At 44.7% G+C, this 22780-nt stretch overlaps 1 protein-coding gene across 3 annotated transcripts in view; it reads right to left on the bottom strand.

Annotated features, from left to right (window-relative positions):
- The window catches only part of hipk2 (homeodomain interacting protein kinase 2), a 71112-nt gene extending 48571 nt beyond the window's left edge, over positions 1–22541 (bottom strand). For all 3 annotated transcript variants that reach the window (XM_054619464.1, XM_054619465.1, XM_054619466.1), the window contains exons 1-2: positions 22127–22541; positions 4044–5214 (exon numbers count right to left, since the gene is read on the bottom strand). In XM_054619464.1, coding sequence (XP_054475439.1) covers positions 4044–5214; positions 22127–22145 — 1190 coding nt within the window. In that variant the 5' untranslated portion in view covers positions 22146–22541. The remainder of the gene's footprint in view (positions 1–4043; positions 5215–22126) is intronic.
- Between the last annotated feature and the right edge of the window lie 239 nt (positions 22542–22780).

Here is a 22780-nt window from a genome sequence, read left to right as displayed (position 1 = left end):
TCACCCACGATGTCTAATAGGCTAATTCCTCAGCCTCTACTGCCGTAGTGTATGTACCATTTAGGTTTCTCACACATGAGTAAGTATGAAGTCTGTGACGTGTGCAGGTACAGGCTGGTAGGTGCTGACATGTGTGCATTATGTGCATTACAGCTTCAAGCTTCCAGTTTGTTAATATCAACATGTTTAATTATTATAGCAAATTGCTCTTCCCCTCTATCTTTTCGCAATTAGGCAAGACTCTCTAAAAATGCCACACTGTGAGAGAAAGCCTTTCTGTAAGGTGGGGTGAAAAGAGAGGGGCTAGACGCGATAATGAATTATTTAAATATGGGGATAATGGTGCACGCTTTCAGACAGTCTCTCCGGGAAGATGTTCATAGTGTTGCACAATTCGTACACACAAATAGCAAGAATGAAAAGAGTGCTGCATAATTTCTCACCTCTACACACTTTGGCCAGTAGCTGTGTGAAGTGTGTTAGATGGATTGTCGGTTTCCCAAAATTTCTGAAATTGTCAGTCGCAACCCACCCCAAATTTTCGATGTTGAGAAGGCGTGTGTGGAGGGGGTTTCAGACACTGTTTGATCACTGTCAGGTGTATGTTTAGGTGTCCTCTAATGAGTATTTTGTGATTTGCATGAACCGACATTTTAAGTATAATATTGGTATGGGAACCCCAGTTAGGCTCAGCTTGTACTCGTGTCTGAAAGTCACAGGTAGCAGACCAGACACCAGCTTCAGTTCCGCAACCATGCAGAGCTCTACTGGATACACATAAAGTCCCTTTACAATGAAGACAAGGCCTCTGTACGGTCCAGCAGACAGTCACATAGGGTGAAAGCGAGTTCTTCTTACATCCCTGCCTCTATCTGAACGTTGCACCTCCTTTTCTCTACCGACACAACCACGGCTCCTTCCAGCTGCACTGCTTCAGGAAACTTAACATAAACTTAAATTATGTCTTGTTGCATATCACCCATCTCATGTCCTTTACCTGATGAGATAAATAGGACAAACATGCCCAACTGGGACAAGACAATAATCCCTTCCTCTGGCACAGAGTAGGCTTGACTAGCCAGCTTACCTGTTACATCATTAGCTATAGGCAAGGGGCAAGAAGGGTGGCAGTAAAGGAGAGAAGGATAAAATAAGTGGGACCATGGTTGGGTTATACGTTTATGTAATTAGGACGTAAACGCCTCACAATGATTAAGAACAGGATAATGAGACTAGGTAACAGAACACAGAGTTAGGTAAGGTAGAAATCATTTTAAAGTATATGGGGAAGGCTGTTTTTGAGTACATTGCCAGTGAGTGTAGAAGTGCTACGGACAGGCCTATTTGACAAGGATAGATGAGCTCAGCTACATGAGCCAGTATTCGCTAAGCACTGAAGCGAACAAAGTTGAAACTCTAAGCGCCCTGAGAGCTGTTCTTGCAAATAGCACATCACTTGTTTACCTTGAATCCTGGTGTTTAATTTGCATGAGTCAACCTTGTGGAAAATCCATAAGTCATTTGCAAGGCCCTTACAGCACATGCGACGCTATCTATGGGAATCAAAATGCAAACAGCCATGTGTGAGGGATATGAAATTCCCACCAAATGGATGTAAGCAAAAGCGAGTGATAATGGCTTTGTATGTGTAATGTCTGCAATAGGCCTCGAATTATCGTTATATGAAAAGACCTCACAATTCCTCCTTACCATATCTCATGTCATTTTGAAAAACAAGGCTTGTTGAGAAAAACTTAAGCGCACCGAGACAAGAATCAAGTATTTCTTTTAACAAGAATCAAAGAAGCCAATGGGGGATGTTTTTGCTATTGTGGAGGATATAGAGTAACACAAAGCCAGCAGGTTGGAGCTGGCAAATCCCACCTGTATGTAATCGCTACCCTGTAAACGTACCGTCTGCAGAAACAGAAACTATCCTGCAATCTTCTCATCCGAAAATCATCAAAGATGGTTTGATGTTCTCCTCTTAGCTTTTGAACTCACCATGAACTCTACCCGCAGCCCGAGTTTGTTTGCTGCCCAAACGGCATGCAGCGCTGAGACACCCGTAGTGCTCATCTCCCATGAGCTCATTCTTTGAATTGAATTGTAAGGCTTGCCTCATTCCTTACAATGAGACCCGGTAAAGCAAACACACTCTTGTTGTTGACATGCTGTACGTGAATGACATTGTGCTGTGCAGAAAACCTTGTGACACACAGACTTACACACAAACACACACACACCACTCCCACTCCCACAAACTGGTTTTGGTGGCTGGTGGGTAATGTTCTGATCAATGTCAGCCTTTCTTTCCCCTCCTCCGTTGCCAAGAGGAAATTAAGGGATGATCTCTCCACTCTCCTCCACTCGACACTCCCAGAGAAAACAAACAGGAACACTTTATAGCATGTTGACCTGCAGCCCAGGAGCAACAACAGGCTACTAGTGGTGTTTACTTCAGGATGAGCTACTTAAATGGATGTAAAAGCACTGCCCTGTTGACACAAACAATCCCATTCCCATGCAGGGACCTTAATACATTGTATTTTTAAGAGACAGTTGGGAAGAAATGTATATAAAATACAGTTCAATAAACACTATAGCAGAGCCACCACCTGGCATTCGTCTAAGGGTGTATCTGTGTGTTTACGTGTGTGGTACGCTGCCTTACACACACACCTGTTCTCCCTCGGCCCTGGCCCTGGCCCCGGCACGAGGCCTGAGCCCCAAACAAAGCTTCTCTCAGTACGGACATGGACACTGTTTGTTTCCGTACAATCTTCCCCTCAATGCTGCCTCCGCTGGAGCCTAAACACTGTTTGGTATAGGCAAAAATAGGCTGTTTGAGAAGTACTGGGACAAGAAAGAAAGGCCTTCCCAGAGACTCATCTGGTTCTAATGCAGGGCCCGCTGGTGTGGATTACAGGAACATATTACAGGAGAACTCAGGCTGACCCCTCATCTCTATCCCGGGGGGAAATGGGAGCCAGCTATGGTGATGAGGGGCTGAGGGTCCACGGGCCTGGGGAGCAGGAGGGTGAATAGAGGCCTGTGGGCAGGCTGCCACCCATTACATTACATTACATTACAGTCATTTAGCAGACGCTTTTATCCAAAGCGACTTATAGGAAGTGTATTCAACATAGGTATTCAAGAGAACTACTAGTCACCAGAAGTCATAAGTGCATCTCCTTTCTTAAACAAGCATCTTAAAGCATAAGCCAGAGCAAAAGTATAGTGCAGAGGCAAATTACTACGAAAACAATAATTGCAACAGACTAATACGAATATAATAAGTGCTACAAACTACTACGAATAGGATAAGTGCAGTAAACAAATACAAATTCAATAAGTGCAGCGAACTGATACGAATACAGTAAGTGCAACAACTAATACGAATGCAATAAGTGCTACCCCACACGATTGGTACCCTTCTTCAATGTGGGAGTTTTTCAAAAACCCACTATTGAAAATCAGGAAAAAGCACTTTCTTCCCCAGAAACTCCCCATGACACTAAAACATGTCATTGCTTCAAATATTTCCTGCGGTCTGTCACGTCTTTACTAGAGTTTCACCAAGTTCTGGATGAACTAAACAGGCCTTTGATAATCTTCAAAGTAACACCACAACATGCTTGTTTTAGCACACTGAACACAATAAGCAGCTGGCTACTCAGCAAGCCTTTGAGTTTTTACTGTTCCATCCCACAGTGGAAGGGGGGTTAACTAGGGGGTAAATAAGCTAACAGGAAAGGCAGAATCAGCAGCAGCTCATAAGGCTGGCAGCAAATATGGGTGTTTGGCCAAATAATCAGCTCAACCAGGAAAACATTCCTATTAAAGCTGGGATAAATCAAACAAGATGCAGAAAGCACAATGATCATCCAAACAAAATGAACAGGAACAAACAGAGGGATCTATCTCTTTCTCTTTGTGCCATTTCCTCTTTTCATCAACAATGTTACGGAAAATGCCTAAATTAAGCCTTTCATATTCATTTCCCAACAATATAATTAGCATTTAGAAGCTGCAGCTCTTACCTGTAGTATCTGGACTGTAGATAAGTGGAGCAGACTGCTTTTGACACATGGCTGGCTGAGCCAAAGTCAATGACTTTGACCCTGTAGGGCTGTCGAGACGGGTCCACGAGCATGATGTTCTCTGGCTTCAGGTCAGCGTGGATCAGCCCCAGGCTCTTCAGTTTCATTAGCGCCGTGGCCACCTGCTGTAGCACTGGTCTGATGTATTTGAGCGGCAGGGGGCTGAACTTGTTCTGCTTGAGGAAGTCGTACAGGTTCTGCTCCAGCATCTCAAATACCAGGCACGTGTGGTTCTTGTGCTGGAAGCACTCGTAGGCCCTCACAAAGTTGTAGTCGTCTGCACTCTCCGTGCTGAGACGTGCCAGGATGCTGACCTCGATCTGACCCTGCCGTGCATACGACGGGTGGTTTTTCAAGATCTTGATGGCCACGATCTCGTTGGTGCCCCTCTTCCAGCACTTGACCACCTGTCCAAAGGTTCCCCGTCCCAAGAACTCCAGCACTTCGTAGGTGTTGGTCATGGAGCAGAGCACCTCATGCTGCACCAGCTGGTAGTCACCCTCACTGTTGGAGCCGCTGTTCTTGGATGTCGCGGTGGAGGTGGCAGTGGCCACCGTGGCCACCGTGGCCCCACTGGCTGCACCGTTCTGGATCATCGGTGGGCCGTGCTCCTCAATGATCTGCACACTGCTGTTGTTGTCAAGCTCCTCACTCTTGCGTTTAAGCCCGCATCGCTGGTAGGTGTCAAGGAGACTGACCGTGCTGCGACGCGTCAGGTTGTGAACGCCGACCACGCCACCCACACCGCCGCCGCCTCCACCACCGCTGCTGTTGCTGCTGCTGCCTCCACCCCCGCTGCCCAGCAGAGACCCCACGGCCCCCGAAGTGCTGCTGGCTGAGGCGACCACAATGTGGCCCACGCTGGCTGGGAAGATGAGTGCCTGCTCGTAGGGCAGTGTGGAGCTGGCGACCTGCAGGGAGCTGTTGATGCCGAGGGGGCCGGTGGCGGCCGACAAGTTCTTGCTGCTGTTGTGGCTGTAGACTTTGCTGTGTGTGCCGTACCCTGTCATATCCCAGTTACAGCTCTGCTCCACCTTCAGTTTCTTCACGCTAAAGAAGGCACTTGATTGGAGAGTGTGAGGGGAGAACACTTGCACTTGCGAGGCCATACCTGTGTGGAAAGGGGGGAGGGGGGCAGAGGGGAGGAGCAAAGAGGACAGGAGGGGGATGAAAGTGAGAGGTTAGGAAATTGAGAGTGTTTGAAACACGAGTGGTAGCCAGAAGCTTTAAATAAAGACAGCTAGGGTCAGAGCAGGTCGTTAAAACACCAAGCGTAAATGTCGATGAGTCAGCATGTTGAATCTTGAACTCTTTAATATCATGGTAAAGTAAAAAGCAATAAATTACCATAAACACCATAAAACAATGTTGTTTTTGACATTGTTATGTAACATAAATATAAGCCAGAATGTTTTGCAGAAAGATAAGTAGGTTTAGATTGAGCAGTGCTTATGCAAACCACTGGTTCATGCTGAGGAAATGCCATTTCCCCACTATTCCCATCTGCAGCACAGTAAATAGGCTAAGTGAATACTAAAAGAGCACCCTTTCATGGGTCACTCCACAGAGACAGCGGAGCAACACAAAACCGTACACAAAAACAGGCGCACAAAAGCGTCTCAAAGACTGATTGCAATTTCCTTACCCTCTATGCAACCCAGCACTTTTTACTCACTTTAGGGAAGGTGGAGGATAAAAAATTTTGTTCAAGTAACTATGAGAACAGGAGAGGGGCACTGAACTCCCTCTCAACTACAGATCCCGAAGACAACAAAACAATAGCAAAACTGCAGTGAGGCTGTGCTCTGAACTCCTGGGAACAAGCTGCCTCAGAATAAGCAAAAGCTTCTCCAAGCAAACAACTGGCCAAAAATAGTCCCTTTCTTTATCTCTCGCTTTGCAAACAGACTTGTTTGTTACATTGAAATGATTATTACAGCACAAGGAAGATTAGACGAGACTTGTAGTTATGCTATGTTTAAACAGTTTCCAGTCAACCCAAAATGAGTTTACTGCTAACAAACTAAGAGCTTCCACCTGGCCGGGCCAACGCCCACACAATTAGGCCTCGCTGTTGATCAACTGAAGCAGGAATCAAATAACGCCACAGTCTCAACTCGCACACAAACACTAACAAAATCCATGCATGCAAACCGTTTGCTGCTCAGAGAAAAAGGCTGCTTTTGTGTGTTTAATAGACATCTTGAAAGCTGTGAAGTTTTGTTCTGTTTAAAGATAATTAGAGAAGAATTTCCCTCCAAGACGGGAGGACTTCTATAATTGTGGGCTCTCTTCTGCGGAGTGGAGGGGACATGCCTGGTCACTTTGTCATTGTTAGCCCTTTGAGTGGTGATGGTGATTAATTCAGTAGGAAGTTGGCAGCCCTCCACTATACTTTGCCTCAATTGTTTTACTTTAACCCTCCTAACCTCTCTTCCGTCTCTTTTTCTTAGATTTTTTTTTTTTGTTGCTCTGTGGCCTTGCCTCGACTTACTAGTTATCTACGTGGTCATCTGGTCTTAGCCTTAATGCTGCAGGATTGAAGATGCAATGCACATTATGAGGGCTCACTGTAAGCTTGGTTGGGGTTGTGCAGTAGCTGACGTAGCATAGCACCTCCATGCTTCCTGAAAGACTTATTTAAGCCTCAACTATGACATCTGCACATATGTAATCCGAACAATCATCAAGTTTCACGAGTTTCAGTCAAGTGCCCACGCCCAGACACTTCATGACCAGTCCTGTAGGCCGGTCCAGAGAGGTAATGAAGATCGTCTGCTAGGCTATTAGGGGCAAGGCTCTCTGCTAATCGCATAAACCCTGAAGGCCAGATGTCACTCCTTGGATTACCAATTCCTGTGCCTGGAATTTACTCTAAAAATAATTTGAATGATGGGTTGCGTCACAGAGCAGCATCAACAGTGTGTGACGGAGAGCCTGACAGGATAATCAGAGGCACAGACTGATGGACACAAAGATGGATGGACAGACACAGAGCTGGCTTGTTCCTTTCATGGAAAATTCCAGCATTACATATCTGCCAGCATGATTATGGATATCTCCGGGTTGTACAAGGCCAGATCCAGGCGTGCTGCTCTTTGCATTAGCATCACACGAATTCCTCCCCAACCCTGATCTTAGTCACTCATTGACTCTCTGTCAGTTTTAACACTGTGGTCAAAGAGTTCACTTGACATTGCCTACACGGTGCAATGAACTGAAGGCCACACATGTTCCCCTTAAAACTGGGGAAGCCTCTATAATAAAGCTGAACAAAAAATATTTAGAAAAGGAATAGGACATTCTTGAAATTCAGCTTTGACTTGTAAAGAAATTCTGCACAGCTGGTTTTTGACACAAAACTCAAGCCTGCACAGACAGCGTCGCAGTTTAGAGCCCTGTGCGGAACCCAGATAAGTAATTAAATGGACCAAAAGTAAGAGGTCAAACGGCTGGAATGTTATCTCATGACAACATACACAGGCAACAATGTGACCAATTATACTTCATTGGGAAAGCAGCTCCAGTCCTCATGAATCACTCTTCACATATTTATGATGTAGAATCTAAACAACCAAACCCTCTTTACCATTGTCAGAAACAACACGGCGCTGAAGGCCTTCCCTTGAAAATGTCCTCTTGAAGTTTATTTGAATTTCTGAACCTGCCAAGTACAAAATTGTAAGGGTCCATTGTTGCACATTTACAATGTTGGAATGCCTTCAGTAGCCAAGGCTTTCCATTTAGCATACCTAAAGGCACACTGTGTGTCCCACATACTGCAATTAAGCATACCAGCAAGGCATTTTCCAATGTTTAGAGGCAGCATGTTGAAATGGTAGGAGTCAATGTTTTCAGAGAGATTACTTCTCTGTCAGGGCTTTGTTAATCTTCTTTTTGGGAGGATCAGGGCCGTTCTGCATGCCATCCGAGGGCGAGAGATGGACTGAAAAGGGAGGGAAGGAGAACAGAGCGTGGAGAGAGGGGCCACGAGTGGCCCTCACATTCTAGCCTGTGACCTGCTTCTGTTTGCTCTCTTTTATTAAACCCGTCATTTATACTCCGCTGACAACATGACAGAGAGTATTGATGAGGACGCCTTTAGAGACCACCAAACCTGCCAAAGAGTCCTTTGTAATTACAAGTAGTCTTTTAATACAAAACCTGCTTGTCATTCAACTCAACCATGCCTCTGCTCAAAGCTCTGTGCATTTTTACAAATCATTATATAAAACGATTATAGGTTGAGGTAAAAAATAAATACAAAAAATCTGGCTTATAAGTCTAAATATATTACCCAGCCATCGCCTAGTCAGGTCTGTCTGGTCGATGATCCTTGGCCTGGATATATTTGGACTACATCCTGAGGCCTAATGGCTACCGACACAGACCGAGACGCTCTGATGACCCTGTCTCTTTACTGGATATCCCAGTGTCTGCAGGACTGGAAGGTGAGGCCCAAATCGCTGGCTAATGAAATGACTTCTGACTGTCTAGACAAAGCATTATCTCACCCTTCGCTGATGCTTGTGTGTTGTAGCACTACTTGCCAAACCTCCATCTCTTTTATGAACACCCTGACACATACAGATGGAAGACAAAGACAACGTAATATGGCTTGGTCAAGTGTTGGGCCACCATAACAGCTTCAATTCGCCCTGTTACTGATTCTCCAAGGAACTTCTTTGGAGGAACATGATTCTTCCAAAAGATATTCCCACTTTTGGAAGTTTGATACACATATCAATCCAAACTCTAATAGGTAAACAGCTGGGTTGACTGCAAAGGCCATAGCACATGAGTCAAATCTATTTAGTACTCAAACTATTCAGTGAGCCCCTTTATTCTGTATAAAAGCATCTGCATTTGTTACTAAACAGATTTATCCAGGACTTTTTTTTAATTGTCACCTATCTGTTTATGCATCTACATGTTTACATGGGCTTTATGGCCAACAGAACCACTGGTGGACAAACTGGGACAGTGTCTTTGGGGTTAAACACAACAGTGACCTCACCACTGAAGGAGAACGTGTTATCCACACAGGGCAGCCTAGCCTTGAGTTGCTGCCTCCTGCCAGAGTTCTGCCCCCAGTAGGGGAGCTGGAGCTTGACACTGTGTATTCTCTCTCGCTCTCTCTCTCTCACCCCCAGCACTATTGACCATCCTGTCTGCCTTTTTAGCTCTCTCATCTCTGCTTATTTATAGAATAATGCATCAGGCGAGCTCACAGGGAGATACTGTCATGCAGGCTGCTGTTCCATCAGCCTTTATGCTCTTCCTGACCACAGTATTTGCCCAGTTGGAATGGGCACGCCATGTCTCTCTGCTCTCTTAGAAACACACAAAAGAGGGCGAAATATCCATCTAGCATATTGACAACGTAAGAGGAAAATGTGAATGCGGTTTGACAGACACATACAGGACTTCTCAGCTCGTAAATCTGCAACATGCCTGCTGTAAACGTGACACTCCCTCAACTCTCCCCTTCCTGGAAGCAAACAGCCAAAGATACAACGTGTTGTGTTAGCTGTGAGATAACATGTTCAGCCAGCACTTGTATAAATGCACATGCAAAGATACATACAACGCCAATACAAAGAGTCGCATGCGGCCACACACATTCACATCCGTTGTGGTTGTGGTTAAAAACTTTTTTTTATAAACTAAGCAATGATAACTTGAGTAGTTTGAGTTGAAATATTAACATTTCTAATCTAAAGTAAAGCTGCAAAAGCTGGCTTCCCTGGGTAACTGCCGGTAGATAAGGAGGCTTACATTAACGCTGTAAGGGTGGTCATAAAACGGCTGGAGTGAGAAAAACATTTGCCTTGTTTATACTGCCAGGTCAGCTAACCAGGCGGTGAACCAAGGCACAGGGTGGAGGAGAGGAGCGGGAGATGAAGAGGAGCACGGGGGAGGAGGAGGAGGAGGAGGAATAAGAGGCAGCAGAGTGGCTGTGCTGGAGCTGGATTTCTTATTAATCAAATCACGAGTGTAGCAAGTATACAAAGCACAGCACCCAACTTCCTCCCCACCGCGAAAGAAAGAAAGAAAGAAAGAAAGAAAGAAAGAAAGAAAGAAAGAAAGAAAGATAGACAGACCGACAGAAAGAGGCCTTGTAATAAATGCCCTTGCAGCAGCAGAATGTGGAATAGAAAAACTATTTGTTCTGTGCAGAATTCTTGTGTGTGGTGGCATAAAATGAGAACAAGGTGGCCGAAAACGTGACCAACCATAAACTAACCGCATCTGTTAACCTCGCGGCTCGACTGCACTACCATTGACATCCACTGTACGCATGGTGCCGCGCTGCTTTGACTTCGGTTGCAACCACAGTGCAGCGCCGTGCAGGGACACACACCTGATAAGCAGCCGTTCTCCAGAATGCTTATCATGTACACACAGCGAAAAAACGCCCCGCCACACCACACTTCCTCTTATATCATTAGGAGCAACAATGACAGCTGGACACAATGTACTATAATGAGATCAACATATGAGAACTGCAGGCAAGAAACAGTAACCCAACACAGACAGAGATGGGGGAGGACACACAGATGAGCACAATGTGGGAAGAAAACACTGTACAATGGCAAATTGATTTGAGAGGGCCCTGTGCAGTATGGATTTAGTTGCGTGCCGACTGTGTTGCGCTACAGTGTACAGACAAAGTATGAGGTTTTTAGTGTGAATCTGAATGGGGGCCTTGTTTGCTGCCGTCGCAACGCACTGACAACCTGAGGTTTTGAAAGGATAGCGCTTCAGCAAGAGAAGGACGAAAGCCAAATTGCAAAATGAAATACAATGAGGCCGATTTCACACTGGGACACACATGCCTGCAAACACAAACACTGGGAGCTAGGTTACTGTTAGCTACAGGAGTAGAATGAGGTTTGCAGATATTTTCTGAGATTTTATTTCCTAACCTCTTCCTGGACACACAAATTTGATTATAGTCTCTGACAAAAACAATCAACTGTCAGAGAAAAAAACAAAACAAAGGAATTATAAAATGAAAAAATGAAATAATCCACCATGATTTCAATTTAACATGATCCCAAGTGACTTGCACGTGTTAGATTTGTATAAACCCCACTAATATGATTATCAAATTACAAAGTGTTGAGTGAGTTAATAGTCTTCTCTCTCGACTACATTTTTGGAGCAGTATTTGCAGTTGGTAAACTATTGATTTGGAGTGCAAAGTAAGAAAAGTCAAACAGCAGCAGACATGAAAAAACTAAAGGCAAAGACTGAGACAGTTGCAGGGAAAGGTGCCAGTTGGAGGGAGCACTGCCTTAGAAAGGGTTTAAAGCAGAAGGCCTCATTGCCCCCCACCCCTGCCCTGCCCCCTGCCTCGTTCCATGGAGCAGCATACTTTTGGGTGTGTTCTTGAGCTAGGGGGTCATAGGGGGTCTTCTTCTGCATTAATATCCAGAAAGAGATACAGCTGCAATAACGGCTGTCCTACTCCACCAGGCAGGCCTCTAACACCGCACACACAGCTCTCTGCATGTGTGCAGTCTTGGCACTCGCCATTTCTGAGACTCCACATGTGTGTGTAACTTAATGACTTTTAGTGCTTCTCAGGACTTCCTCAACTATTTGTCAAAGCTCTTAAACTCTAGCTGTGTTGTAACAACATGCATAAAACCACCACCCCAAAACACAAACACACACACCCGGAGGGATGAAACAGATGCCCACCCCTTGGAAACTGCAACAGAGGAACCAGTCCAACCTGACAAGGCACCTGGGGACCAATCACACACAGGCAGGGCCACCACTTCCTGTAATTCCAAAATACAGTTGTACTAAAGCAACAAACTGATAGGGATGTCTACTTTAGTCTAGAGTTGCTAGGAAAAGATATTCATGAAAGAAAAATGCTTTGCAGATTTCTTATTGTTTCCTTGTTTGTTTTATGCACAGCTGGTAAAAAGCTACCAATGCCTGGCTGTTACTTTCAGCTATCAGTTACTTGCAAGTTGTCAGCTTGAAACCAGGATGGCTCAGGGTGTTTTTGAATGACAAGTTGTGGCACACGGGCCAGTCAGTTGTGTTTGATAATGATTAGTGCTGACGCTGGTGCACGAAGCCCACTTTTTACTGCCTCAAAGACGGCAGACAGAGGAGGATACCGGCAACTTCTATCCATTTCACATCAGAGCTCTTTATAACCCCCACATGCGGCTGACCTTCCGCTCCCCTGTCTCCCCCTGTATACTACACCTCCCAATGCTATCAAATACAAACTGGAGATGGTGCGCATGCCTCCCCAGGCGACAGGACTGTGTGGTATTTCAGTGGGGTGTGTGAAGCTGCTGCTCGGGGCCTATTAAGGCTACAGATCAGACTAATTTAGACTACATACGCTTTTTTTCTTCCCCTAAAATGCCTCAACACGCACTCCTCCCTTTATACTGCAGGTGACTCATTTATGTACACGCTTGACAAATTGTTCTAATCTCCTAATCTCTCTTCATCATCTTCTTTCTAACCCTCTCTCCTTCTGCAGCTCCTCTGGTTCTGTCTTTGACAAAGTAAGGAGGCCCACCATGCTATATATTCAAACAGCTTTTAAAAGATCACAGCACACAAACACAAACACATGCTCATATACCAATTTAGCAAAGCATATGTGTCCTTAATCCAACTGACAGTGTGTCGTAAACATGGCTGTTGAGTCTTTTTGGCCATGAAGCTGAGGTAATAAATATGGCGAGCCAACTCAGCCCTCTGCGTATGATTCAGCGTGAAAATCATGGCTTTAGCCGATTATATTTACAGTGTCCTCGCAGTCGCAAATAGCAGCCAAAACCAGGCAGGAAATGGCTATTCTGACCATCCGTTAAACACCCACACACTGAGAGTATGAGGAGCACACATTTGAATTGGCTTGCATAAAAGGTAAACACCTTCAGGAGGGGAGGAAGAGTTGTTGGTTTTACAATTATAATCATAATGATAGGACAAACCTTGTTGAGTTAATAACATGAAACAAGATCCGTCTACCATAAGAACTTGCCGGTTCGGGTTTGTTCCTGTGGTCGGAGCTGTTTCTAAACTCCCAGCTGAGTAGCAGCTGAGAGGGATTTTAACAGATGGAAAGGATGACCTGTGGGAAGCCAGTAAATAATGATTCATCATCCTTAAGGATGCTTTACTGTGAATAAAGATAGAAATGCTAGTGGTGCAGTAGCCTAGCCAGGGTATGTTTTTTTTGTCCAGGTTATACAAATGTTGAATAGTTCTAAATGAGGTTCGTGTTACTGACATGGATGCCACTTAACGCTGCCATGTTTGTGTAAAAGATGTCTTCATGTTGAATGCTTATGAATATATAACTCTTCCTCACACGCTGTCTCTGTCTCACAGAGACCTAATGAGGTAAAAAACAACTTTCCAGGCCTGGACCCCTCTGGAGCAGTAAAGGAAGAGAAAAAGGTCCACATAGCTAAAGGTCAACTTTTGGCCTTTTTCTGGACCAACTTCTCTAAAAGTGATGGAGGGGTGATAGCATGTCTGTGTGTGTTAGCAGCTGCTGGCCTCCGTCAGAGGAGCTAAGGGGCGGGCGCCTCGCCGGACGCCGCTGATCACAGATGTAAGGAGGAGACAGGTTAAAGGAGACAAGCTTAAAGGAAATCCCTCTTAGACCACTGACCCCCACACCTCCTAACCATCCCGCCCCCCAAGCTCCCCTGACCTCTTGCTGTGCCCCTGAGGCCCATGGGCCCCCACAAGAGGGTATTCATCTCCCCACACCAGCTCCACTGCCTCCCTCCCTTACTTTTTCAATCTCTGTCACTCCTTGTCTCTCTGCCATTCTCACTATCTGGCCGAATCCCAAACCCCACACTCATGGACTCAAAGACTTTTGAGTTCCTGCAAAGTCCATTAGGGTTTAGGGCCATCCCACTGTCAAATTGTTGAATGTGCAAGTTCTCTTGAAGACATTTTGAGCCCTTTATGCACACGTTCTATAACTTTTCATTTCTGCAGACTTTGCCTGATGGAATTACCCACAATTCGCAGCGTTGTGACATTGAACACGGGGTTACCAGGGGAGGTAGGGAGACTTAGATAAAAAGAGGTAAACAAAGAGGACGGCATATGGGTGTTTGGCCTTGCATATTGAATTGACACAGAAACAATAACATTAGGAATTTCAGGCAGGATTCAGAGGAATACAAGCAAAGACTATTAAAAACCTAGTTTATTCATCAACATTTTCTTTTAACTTTGCTTATTGAAGCAGTTTTGACAAACCCGAGTAAATAGATTATTTGACAAATACTTCTCGTCTTGTAAGGCAAGAGCCTGGAAGATGTTCAATCAGGGAGTAAAAACGTAAAATAAAAACACACAATTCTACATAAGATGTTTTAGTATTGTCACGGTAACGTGATATATTGCTGCAAAGTGCTGCCCCATTCGTATTAATAACATTTCAAACCATTGGAGCCTCTCTATCTCAACCATTTATTAGTTGATGTCAGTTAGGTCCCTGAGGGTTCAGGGCTTAAGGCTTTAGGGGGGACATTGGGATCGGGCGTCTGTCTCTCAGGCTGATTTGAGGGGTCGGTTCAAAAGGCTTCCAGGCTGAGCTGCTGGTTGGCCATGATGGTGCCTGAGGCTTTGAAGTGAGGAGTGGATCTAAAAGGTGTGCTGTCTGTTTTTTAATGCTGCAACGCACTAATGCACAGAAATATAAACAGGTACCTTTATTTATACAAATAATAATATGCTATTTATAATAATAATAATTCTGTTTAGTTAAGTTTACCATGAATACATGCTTAAACTTTATAATAGAACTTTCTTACACGAGGAGTTTATGAGGAACATTTTCAGTAATAGGGCTAATTATCACAATTGTTTTCTCGGTTTGTGAGCACTAAAGTTCTTCAAAGCTAACCAAACAGTGCATGATTCAACTTTAAGTGCACTAAAATACAATGGCTGAAAAAAAGCCCTTAGTTGGAATTTCAGGATAAAATAATAGGCATGACAGTTTCTTCAAATCTTTCTTAATATTGCATTTTCTAATAAAAAGGTCCAAACTGCCATTAAACAACCATAATCATTCCCCTTTGCTTCAACCAAATGTTACTAAATGTCTTCAGAGATGTTCATGCAGCTGTGAGGAAATATTTCTTTCAGTGAGCACATTCCGTATTTCCTCATGCCGGTACTGGAGTGGTATTAGAAGAGCCACAAGATAGTGTAATTGAATCAACGACTTTTTAACATCTCTCTCCCTCACTCTCTCTCTCTCTCTCTACTTTATCCTTTAAAAGCTCGGCTCATAAAAGCACGGTATCCAGCCTTCAGTGATAACCAAGAAATCATTTTCTCTACATATGTGAATATCAAATAGATATAGAGACCATTCTATTTCATTTCATGACTCTGATTCTTAAAACCTCTCAGAGATTTCTATCAACACATTTAGTCACTTCCACCTTCTGCTCCTCTTGATGCGTGACTTGTTAGTTTACTGTATCATGAAGCAGATTTTTCACAGAGAATATGGGATTCCTAAGAGAATGTCCGCTGTGAACCAAATTAAGAAGAAAAAAGACATCACTTGAGAGGGAGGGGCGGCTTTCTGTAACAGTGACCGCCACTTTTTAATTCCATTTCTGGCTAGCATGAGGATGGCACAACTGCTTTGATGGAAACAGAATAATGAGAATCCCACAGCATTTAGAGAAAGAGAAAATACAATGATGAGATTGAGCAAGTAGGTGAGAAGAGCTAGACGACTGTAGGTGAGAAAGAGCACGAGAGCAAATACTGCATAGAAAGTAAGCGGAGGAAAAGGAGGGGGCTAATCCTGCTCATTTCCATGCCTGTTGACTCTTTTGACCACCCCGGTCCTTCTCTATTGCCGCCTCTTTTTCTCTGTTCTGTGCCTTTTGCCTCCTGGCTCTGGAAAGAAAATGGGCCTGAGCGCTAGTCGAGCTTTGAAGTCCTTTGGTTATCAGCCAAGCGTAGCGCTGTACCTGCAGCCATCTGTGAAGGGGCCGCCAGCAGCCACCCATCGCTCGACTTTCCTTCCATGACCGAGAGGGGCCAAAGCCAGGAGTGGTGATGGGGCTGGCATCAGTGCTTAGTCCACGTTGGCTGGACATGGCAGAGCTGTGTCTGTGTCCATGTATACGAGAGCATATACCCTAAAAAAACGGCAACCTCTGTGCCCTAATCTTAATGATTCAATCCTTCACAGCTTATTTCAATATCTGCCTGTAAACACTCTCCATCATCAGCCTCCCTCCCTGTCTCCTTCATATGGAAGACGAGTGTGGACGTTATGAAAGGCTTGATTAAAAACTGCAAATCATTTTTCACTCCGAGCTCTGTGTAATTTGTAGAGATGGTTAAGATCTTTTGTTTAAATGAAGTGGCTGTGAGTGTTGTATTTGCCCTCACCATCCAGATGTAGTGCCTCACATCATCTGTTGTCTTTACACCACATTCAAGGCTTTGTTCAACTTTTTTTACCAGCTTGGCAAGTGCTTGTGCAATGTGACATGTCAAGTTGAAAGGCCAAAATAGCCCGTGATAAATACAGCCAGCAGCGGCAGCTCTCTTCCAGAGGGTGCGATGTCAAACAGACTGGTATCGGGGGGGACACTATCACAAACAAAAGGATTAAGACCTGGGACAATGTGCGCCACAGACAAGCTGGTGGTTTGGTTTGGGGGTTTAGTGATGGCAATAAGACAACCAGGGGGGAGTGAGGCAGGAAGAGGTGGGGGTGTTTTGGGGTGATGGTGGGTCATGATTAGGGAGAACAAAAAAGCTACAGTAGTTAGACATCTTCTCAAACCAGCCTCTAATTACACACACACACACACACACACACACACACACACACACACACACACACACACACACACACACACACACACACACACACACACACACACACACACACACACACACACACACACACACATACACATTCATGGGGCTTCCAATCTGGCCATCAGGCTGTTGCTGAAGTGTCACATGGGCACCATGTGTGCTGGCCAATGGCCTCTCGGCTTATCAACAAACAGAGCGGGATGGAAGGACAGATAAGAGCTGGATGTGGGGGTGGGGCGGGGAAACGCGATGGGGGTGGGGGTGGAAATTGGAAGGGTCATCGGCGAATGATGATTGCAAAGTGAGCAAGCGATACATGGCATGCGAGTTAAATGCAGATCATGCTCCTGCTGCACTGTGCAAAATTACTCACTTAAATATACTGTATATTTAAAAAAAAAAAGTGACACTCTCAGCATATAAAGTGCCGTATGCTAAAGATTTCCCGCTGTAATTATTGCTTAGAAGGCCCAAGTTAACAAAAGGCCTCATTCACTCCGTGCTGTGTTGAGAAGCAGTAAAAGTGAACCTTTGTTTGAGCCGTGGCTCTCATAGCAGATCAAAGCAAGGGATGTGTCATAAGGTGCAGAGACTATCAGCACATTTTCACAGATGCTACTCTCATCCTTGCTGTAGAGCGCTTATTACATTACTTTTAGCAAGAAGAGGTTATCAAGATTTGAGAGGGACGTTCATCTGTTTTTGTCTCTTACGCTGATCCCCGAATACAAGAAGCTGGACATTTCTTGGGGGGTTTAGGTATGGGGCACCCCACTGAGAACAAGGTTTCCAAAATGCTACAAATCGGAAACCTTTATCATATACATGAAATGTTACCTCTGTATTTAACCCATCCTAAGCATTCAGGAGATGTGAAGCGCCCGGGGAGCAACTTTGCTTTCAGTGTAAACATGCGGAGCCGGGCATCGAACGACCAACCTTGTGATTAAAGGACAACCCGCTCTACCGTTTCACAAAGTTGCTTGCTATCACTTGAAATGCAGATTTCACATATTTGCAGCTTAAATCTATATACATTTTATATCACAAGCCAGAGAGCAAAGCAACTTTAAGATGCCTGCCACACTAGTTTCCTCCTTGACAGAGCCTGGAGTTGTTACACTGCTAGTCAGAGCCAGAGGCAGCTGTTCCACACAAGCCGACACCAAACACAGTGTGAAACAACAGTGCAGGGAGAAGAAGGGGCCTTCACACATGCATGACAACCAACACGGAAATGCCTTGTGTAAGCAGTCGACAGGGTTGAGGCTCCATCCCGGCCAACCTTCCCACTTCGATAAAAAACAACTAATGTCAGCAACTGATGTGGTCTCCCGCTTCAAGGACTGCGGAGCCCGGCTTTCAGAGTTGTTTCCGAGAGAAGTCTGAAACATATGGCAGAAGCACTAAAACAGGAGGCTTACTGACTGAAGAGAAAATGAGAATTGCAAAGTCCCCTTGCATCTCAATTGAATTTCCTCCAAGCTCAAGGAAAAAAAAAAAAAAAGAGCCAGAAGAATGATGTGCTGGAGTACTAGAGGCAGTTTCACTCCAGAGAAATGTACTGAAAAGAGTATATGAAAAGTTGAGCCTGCTGAAATAGCCAGAAGTATTGTGCTCATATTCAAGGCCGGGCCTCCTATGTCGGACTGGCCTCTACTAACCTGTCATTTCAGTTCATGCTGACGTTCCCCCCCCTCCCCCCCCTCATCTGTTTCCAAAAATCCTCAGATCACACCTGTGAACTATTTCAGCACATCAGAGAGCTCACATATTCCCTTGTCTTCAACTGAGAGCTACGCACACACATACATACACCTCATCTCGCACAGAACTCACATTCTATCTTCCTCCAAAGCCTCAACTTCTTCTACTAAATGCTTCAACAAATCAATAGCACAAAGAATCCCTGAACACTGGATTTCTCTTCCTTTTCGGAAAGGAAGCTTTGAATAATGCAAAAGCGATACTTGTAAAGACAGCTTATCCATTTTCATAACCCTTTCTGAGCAAACCGCCTTCCAAACAAGTCATGGGGTGATGCATCAGGTCAACAAACAGATCAAAAACGGCCGCTGAGTGACAGTGGAAGACAAGAGATAAACACTCTCAATGGCACCTACAAGGATTTGCACCTTCGGAACAGGATTTGAGTGATGACCGTTCTTTCCTTTGAGCTATTTACAATACTGCCCCGTCTCTTTCCAACTGTTTAGCTAACCTTCCTCTCCGGGCCTTTCTCCTTCTCCGCTGTGGACAGAGAAGAGCTAAACACACCAACCTGCTTGTCATAACAGTCAGGAAGAGAGACCCTCCTCGGTTCCCCTGACTCTGCCACGGGGCGCGGCCCCCAAAGGCCCCCAGGGTTCTTCCTGCAATTCTAATCAGAGTTTTAAAAAAGCTGCAACCTTGGAGTTTAAGCCTGGGTCGTAGCCTGTGAGGAAGATATCAATCAAGCAGGTCCAAACAAGCATGAGGGGGAAGAGGAAGGGAGAGAGAGAGAGAGAGAGAGAGAGAGAGAGAGAGAGAGTTGAGGGCAGTTTGTGAGAAAGTTCATCCTTCTGTCCTCAGAGGAGTAACTTCCCCTCAAACAAGGCAAGGTACATTCCCCAAACCTGGAAACCACGAGGTCATTCAAAGCCGCATTAACGCATAATAGCCGTGTAGATGGATAAAACATTAATCTGCCTGTGATGCTGTAGCGCCTGTCACCACTATCATCATCAGCAGCAGCCTCTGAGTCATACTCTGTCCGTTTTTTCTGGGCTACAATGAGCGGGTCCTCTCTGGAATAGTACTGGTTGACCTGTGAGAGGCAGCCCAGCTTCGCAGCTGTCTAATCCTCTCGCAGGCCTGCCATACAAATGGGTGAAGCCACATGTGTGCGGACGCATATGCAGATAGAGACAAATGCTCACACAGGCATGAGCACACCGCAGCACCAATATGTAGCCAGGGAAGAGGGCAGGCAGGGTTTGGCGGTGTGTGAATATTAGCTTTTCCACAGCTGGGGGCTGCTGGACCTGCTCTGTTCGGCAGACATCCATCAAGGTGTCAGTTTGGGTTATGAGACCAGGCTCCCAGGGTGATCGGGCCGCTGCCCTGCCTGCCAGCAGGCCCATTTGATGGCTTTCTGTCTGGGCCAAGAAGGGCCAAAGGCAAACACGTTAAAAAAAAAAAGAAGGAAAAAGGACACAACAATGACCACTACAAGCTTCATAAACATTCCTGAAGATCTCCACCGTGTTTAAACAAATAAGTCCTAATAAATGATTACGCATGTGATATCAGGTACAGCAAACACAAACAACTGTCAACTTTAAACTATCAAAGGAAATAGTTAATCATAAAGATTTGAGTGATTAGTCGGCCTGTGCCAAAGGGTGAGTGATCACCATAATTGCCGGTCTCGGTCCACGTGAAGGGCCCCCCCAAACCTATTTTCCAACCGGAGACTTCGGTCATTTCCATGAGTGCTCCACATAACAGGCCCATCCAACACTGAGGAGGACAGGCAAGGTAATTAATTCTCCCTGCCGCCTCTTTCTCTCCCCTTCTCCTCCTCTCCGTGGCGAGGGGGAAAAGCCGGGGAATGTAATTTACACTAATTACCTTTTGCATAGGAGTCTCATTTCAACTTTCCTTTTCATGTTGAAACGCCGTCGTCTCGGGCTCAGCCTGTGAGCTTCAACACCCCTAATGAAAAATCTCTACAATATTGTCGTGACATGACAACACAAACTGGGGAGTTTGTAGCTACCTTATTGTTGTTCATGATAGTGTATCTTCTATAGCAGCCTATTATTTAACCTAAATATCCACATTATGGTTTACTTTTGCATGTGGTCTTTCTATAATGTCACTTAAAAATGTGTAGTACTACTTTTCAATAGTTCTTTTTCTCAATGGTAGTTTTGAACAGAGGAAGAGGGGTTCCCTTTAACACCAGCAGAGGGACTATTGAGAAGACAAGAAGATATCAAACATGAGGCTGCTCGAAAAATAAATATTGGAAACATCAAGGGTCATCATTTGCTTTGTGCTGCAATTCAATTTGCATAAGCTCCTGATCAGCATTTAAACCTCTGCTTCCTTTGGAAATACTGTTAAAGGTGATCTGCCTTATTGTGTGACAGAAAAGCATCTCTACAGGCTACAGTAACTTAGTACATTACTACAGAGAAATCAAGGCAAAATCTCACATAAATGACATAAAATCGTTTTATAATAACGCCTCTGATTAATCATAGTATTTAATCTATTGATATTATTAGTGTAGTTGCAGTTTTACCATACCTTCAGACCCCCCGATCCTGCAATGATCATAATGGGCGCTTGCACTGTTTAACATTTATAACCCACCTTGCAACGACATTGCAAAGCAAACACATTTGTTTATCTGTGAATAACTCTCTTAGATTAAAAAAGAAAAACCTGTCTGACAGCAAAAAAAAAAAAAAAAAAAAATGAGAGAAGCATGCGGTAGCATTCTCTCAATTGGATTAGTCACAGCTATACAATGCTGCAGCGATAGCGAATGTACGATGTTTATAAGCTTGCCTTTGGTTTCCGGAGAGGAAAATAAAAAAACATTTGAATGAATTCATAGAGGCACTGGATGATCTAAAGTCTGTCGGTGTTAAGACTGGTGTGAAATAATTGTACATAGGAGAAGGAGAGCGATTAGATCGGTCTCCGCCGACCTTCTTTAATTCCTTCTTTAAGCAGAGCGATTATTTGTACCAGGAACAAACACGAGGACAAAACACAACATTTACAACATGTAGACCAGGTTGTATGTGAAACATACGTTTGTCTTTGACCTCATTCAGGAGGGTTTGCTGCTTTATCAGCGCTATTTTAACGGACACAGCTCAGACTGGCAGCTCAATCTGACTGAGTATTTACTCTTTAACTGGGACCAGCAGCACCAATGCACAGAGCTGATGGCAATCTGACAGCCTACTTCTGCTTTAGATCATATGATTTAAATAGCCTATGTTTAATGTGTTGTACAGAAAGAGGAGAAGGTGCAACGCATCTCTTTCCGTATCACCCGCAATTCAATCGTATCACAATTGATACAGTAGGCTCAGTGACAGAGCTCCGCACAGGAGGAAAGGGGGGGGGAGAAAAAAGCATCTTACCTTCGTATACAGGGGCCATCGGTGCAAGGGTTTCTGTTATTCATGGCAAAAAAATAAAGCGAGATTTCTGTTCAAAACTCAGTGAAAATCTGCCATCTTGAAACAGTGATGAGAGAGTCGCGGCGGTCTCCTGCATTACTGGCCCAGTTCATTAGTGAGGAAAATGCTCATAATTCATATCCAGGCGTTTTTTCTTCTTCTTTTTTTTTTTTTTTTTTTTCAAACGTAGGTCCCGATGCGATGCGATGGGGGGGTGGTGGGAGCGACCAGAGGAGAGGCTGTGCAAAAAAAAAATCCAAATCCCACCTGCGGGTGTGTTTGTGGAGGCTCAAATGATGAGCCGCGGTGACAGGTTTACTTCAGCTATTGTGCGACATGTCTGTGGAGTGAGGAGTCTCTGCAAAAGTTGCAGTGGTCAGAGCGCAGCGAGTTTGGTGTACAGTGAGCGAGTCGAGCGACGAGCGGGTCGATGGAGGCGGAGAGGAGACGCATCACTCCAAAACAAATAAATAAATACTACGAGAAGAATCATGTCATCATGTTTACCATAAGAATCATGTCATCATCTTTACCATAAGACTCATGTCATCATCTTTACCATAAGAATCATATCATCATCTTTACCATAAGACTCATATCATCATCTTTACCATA

Source organism: Anoplopoma fimbria, chromosome 19 (genome assembly GCF_027596085.1).
Source record: "Anoplopoma fimbria isolate UVic2021 breed Golden Eagle Sablefish chromosome 19, Afim_UVic_2022, whole genome shotgun sequence".
Taxonomy (NCBI): domain Eukaryota; kingdom Metazoa; phylum Chordata; class Actinopteri; order Perciformes; family Anoplopomatidae; genus Anoplopoma; species Anoplopoma fimbria.
Note: the sequence above shows the minus strand (reverse complement) of the source record. Positions and strands in the feature narration are given on the sequence as shown.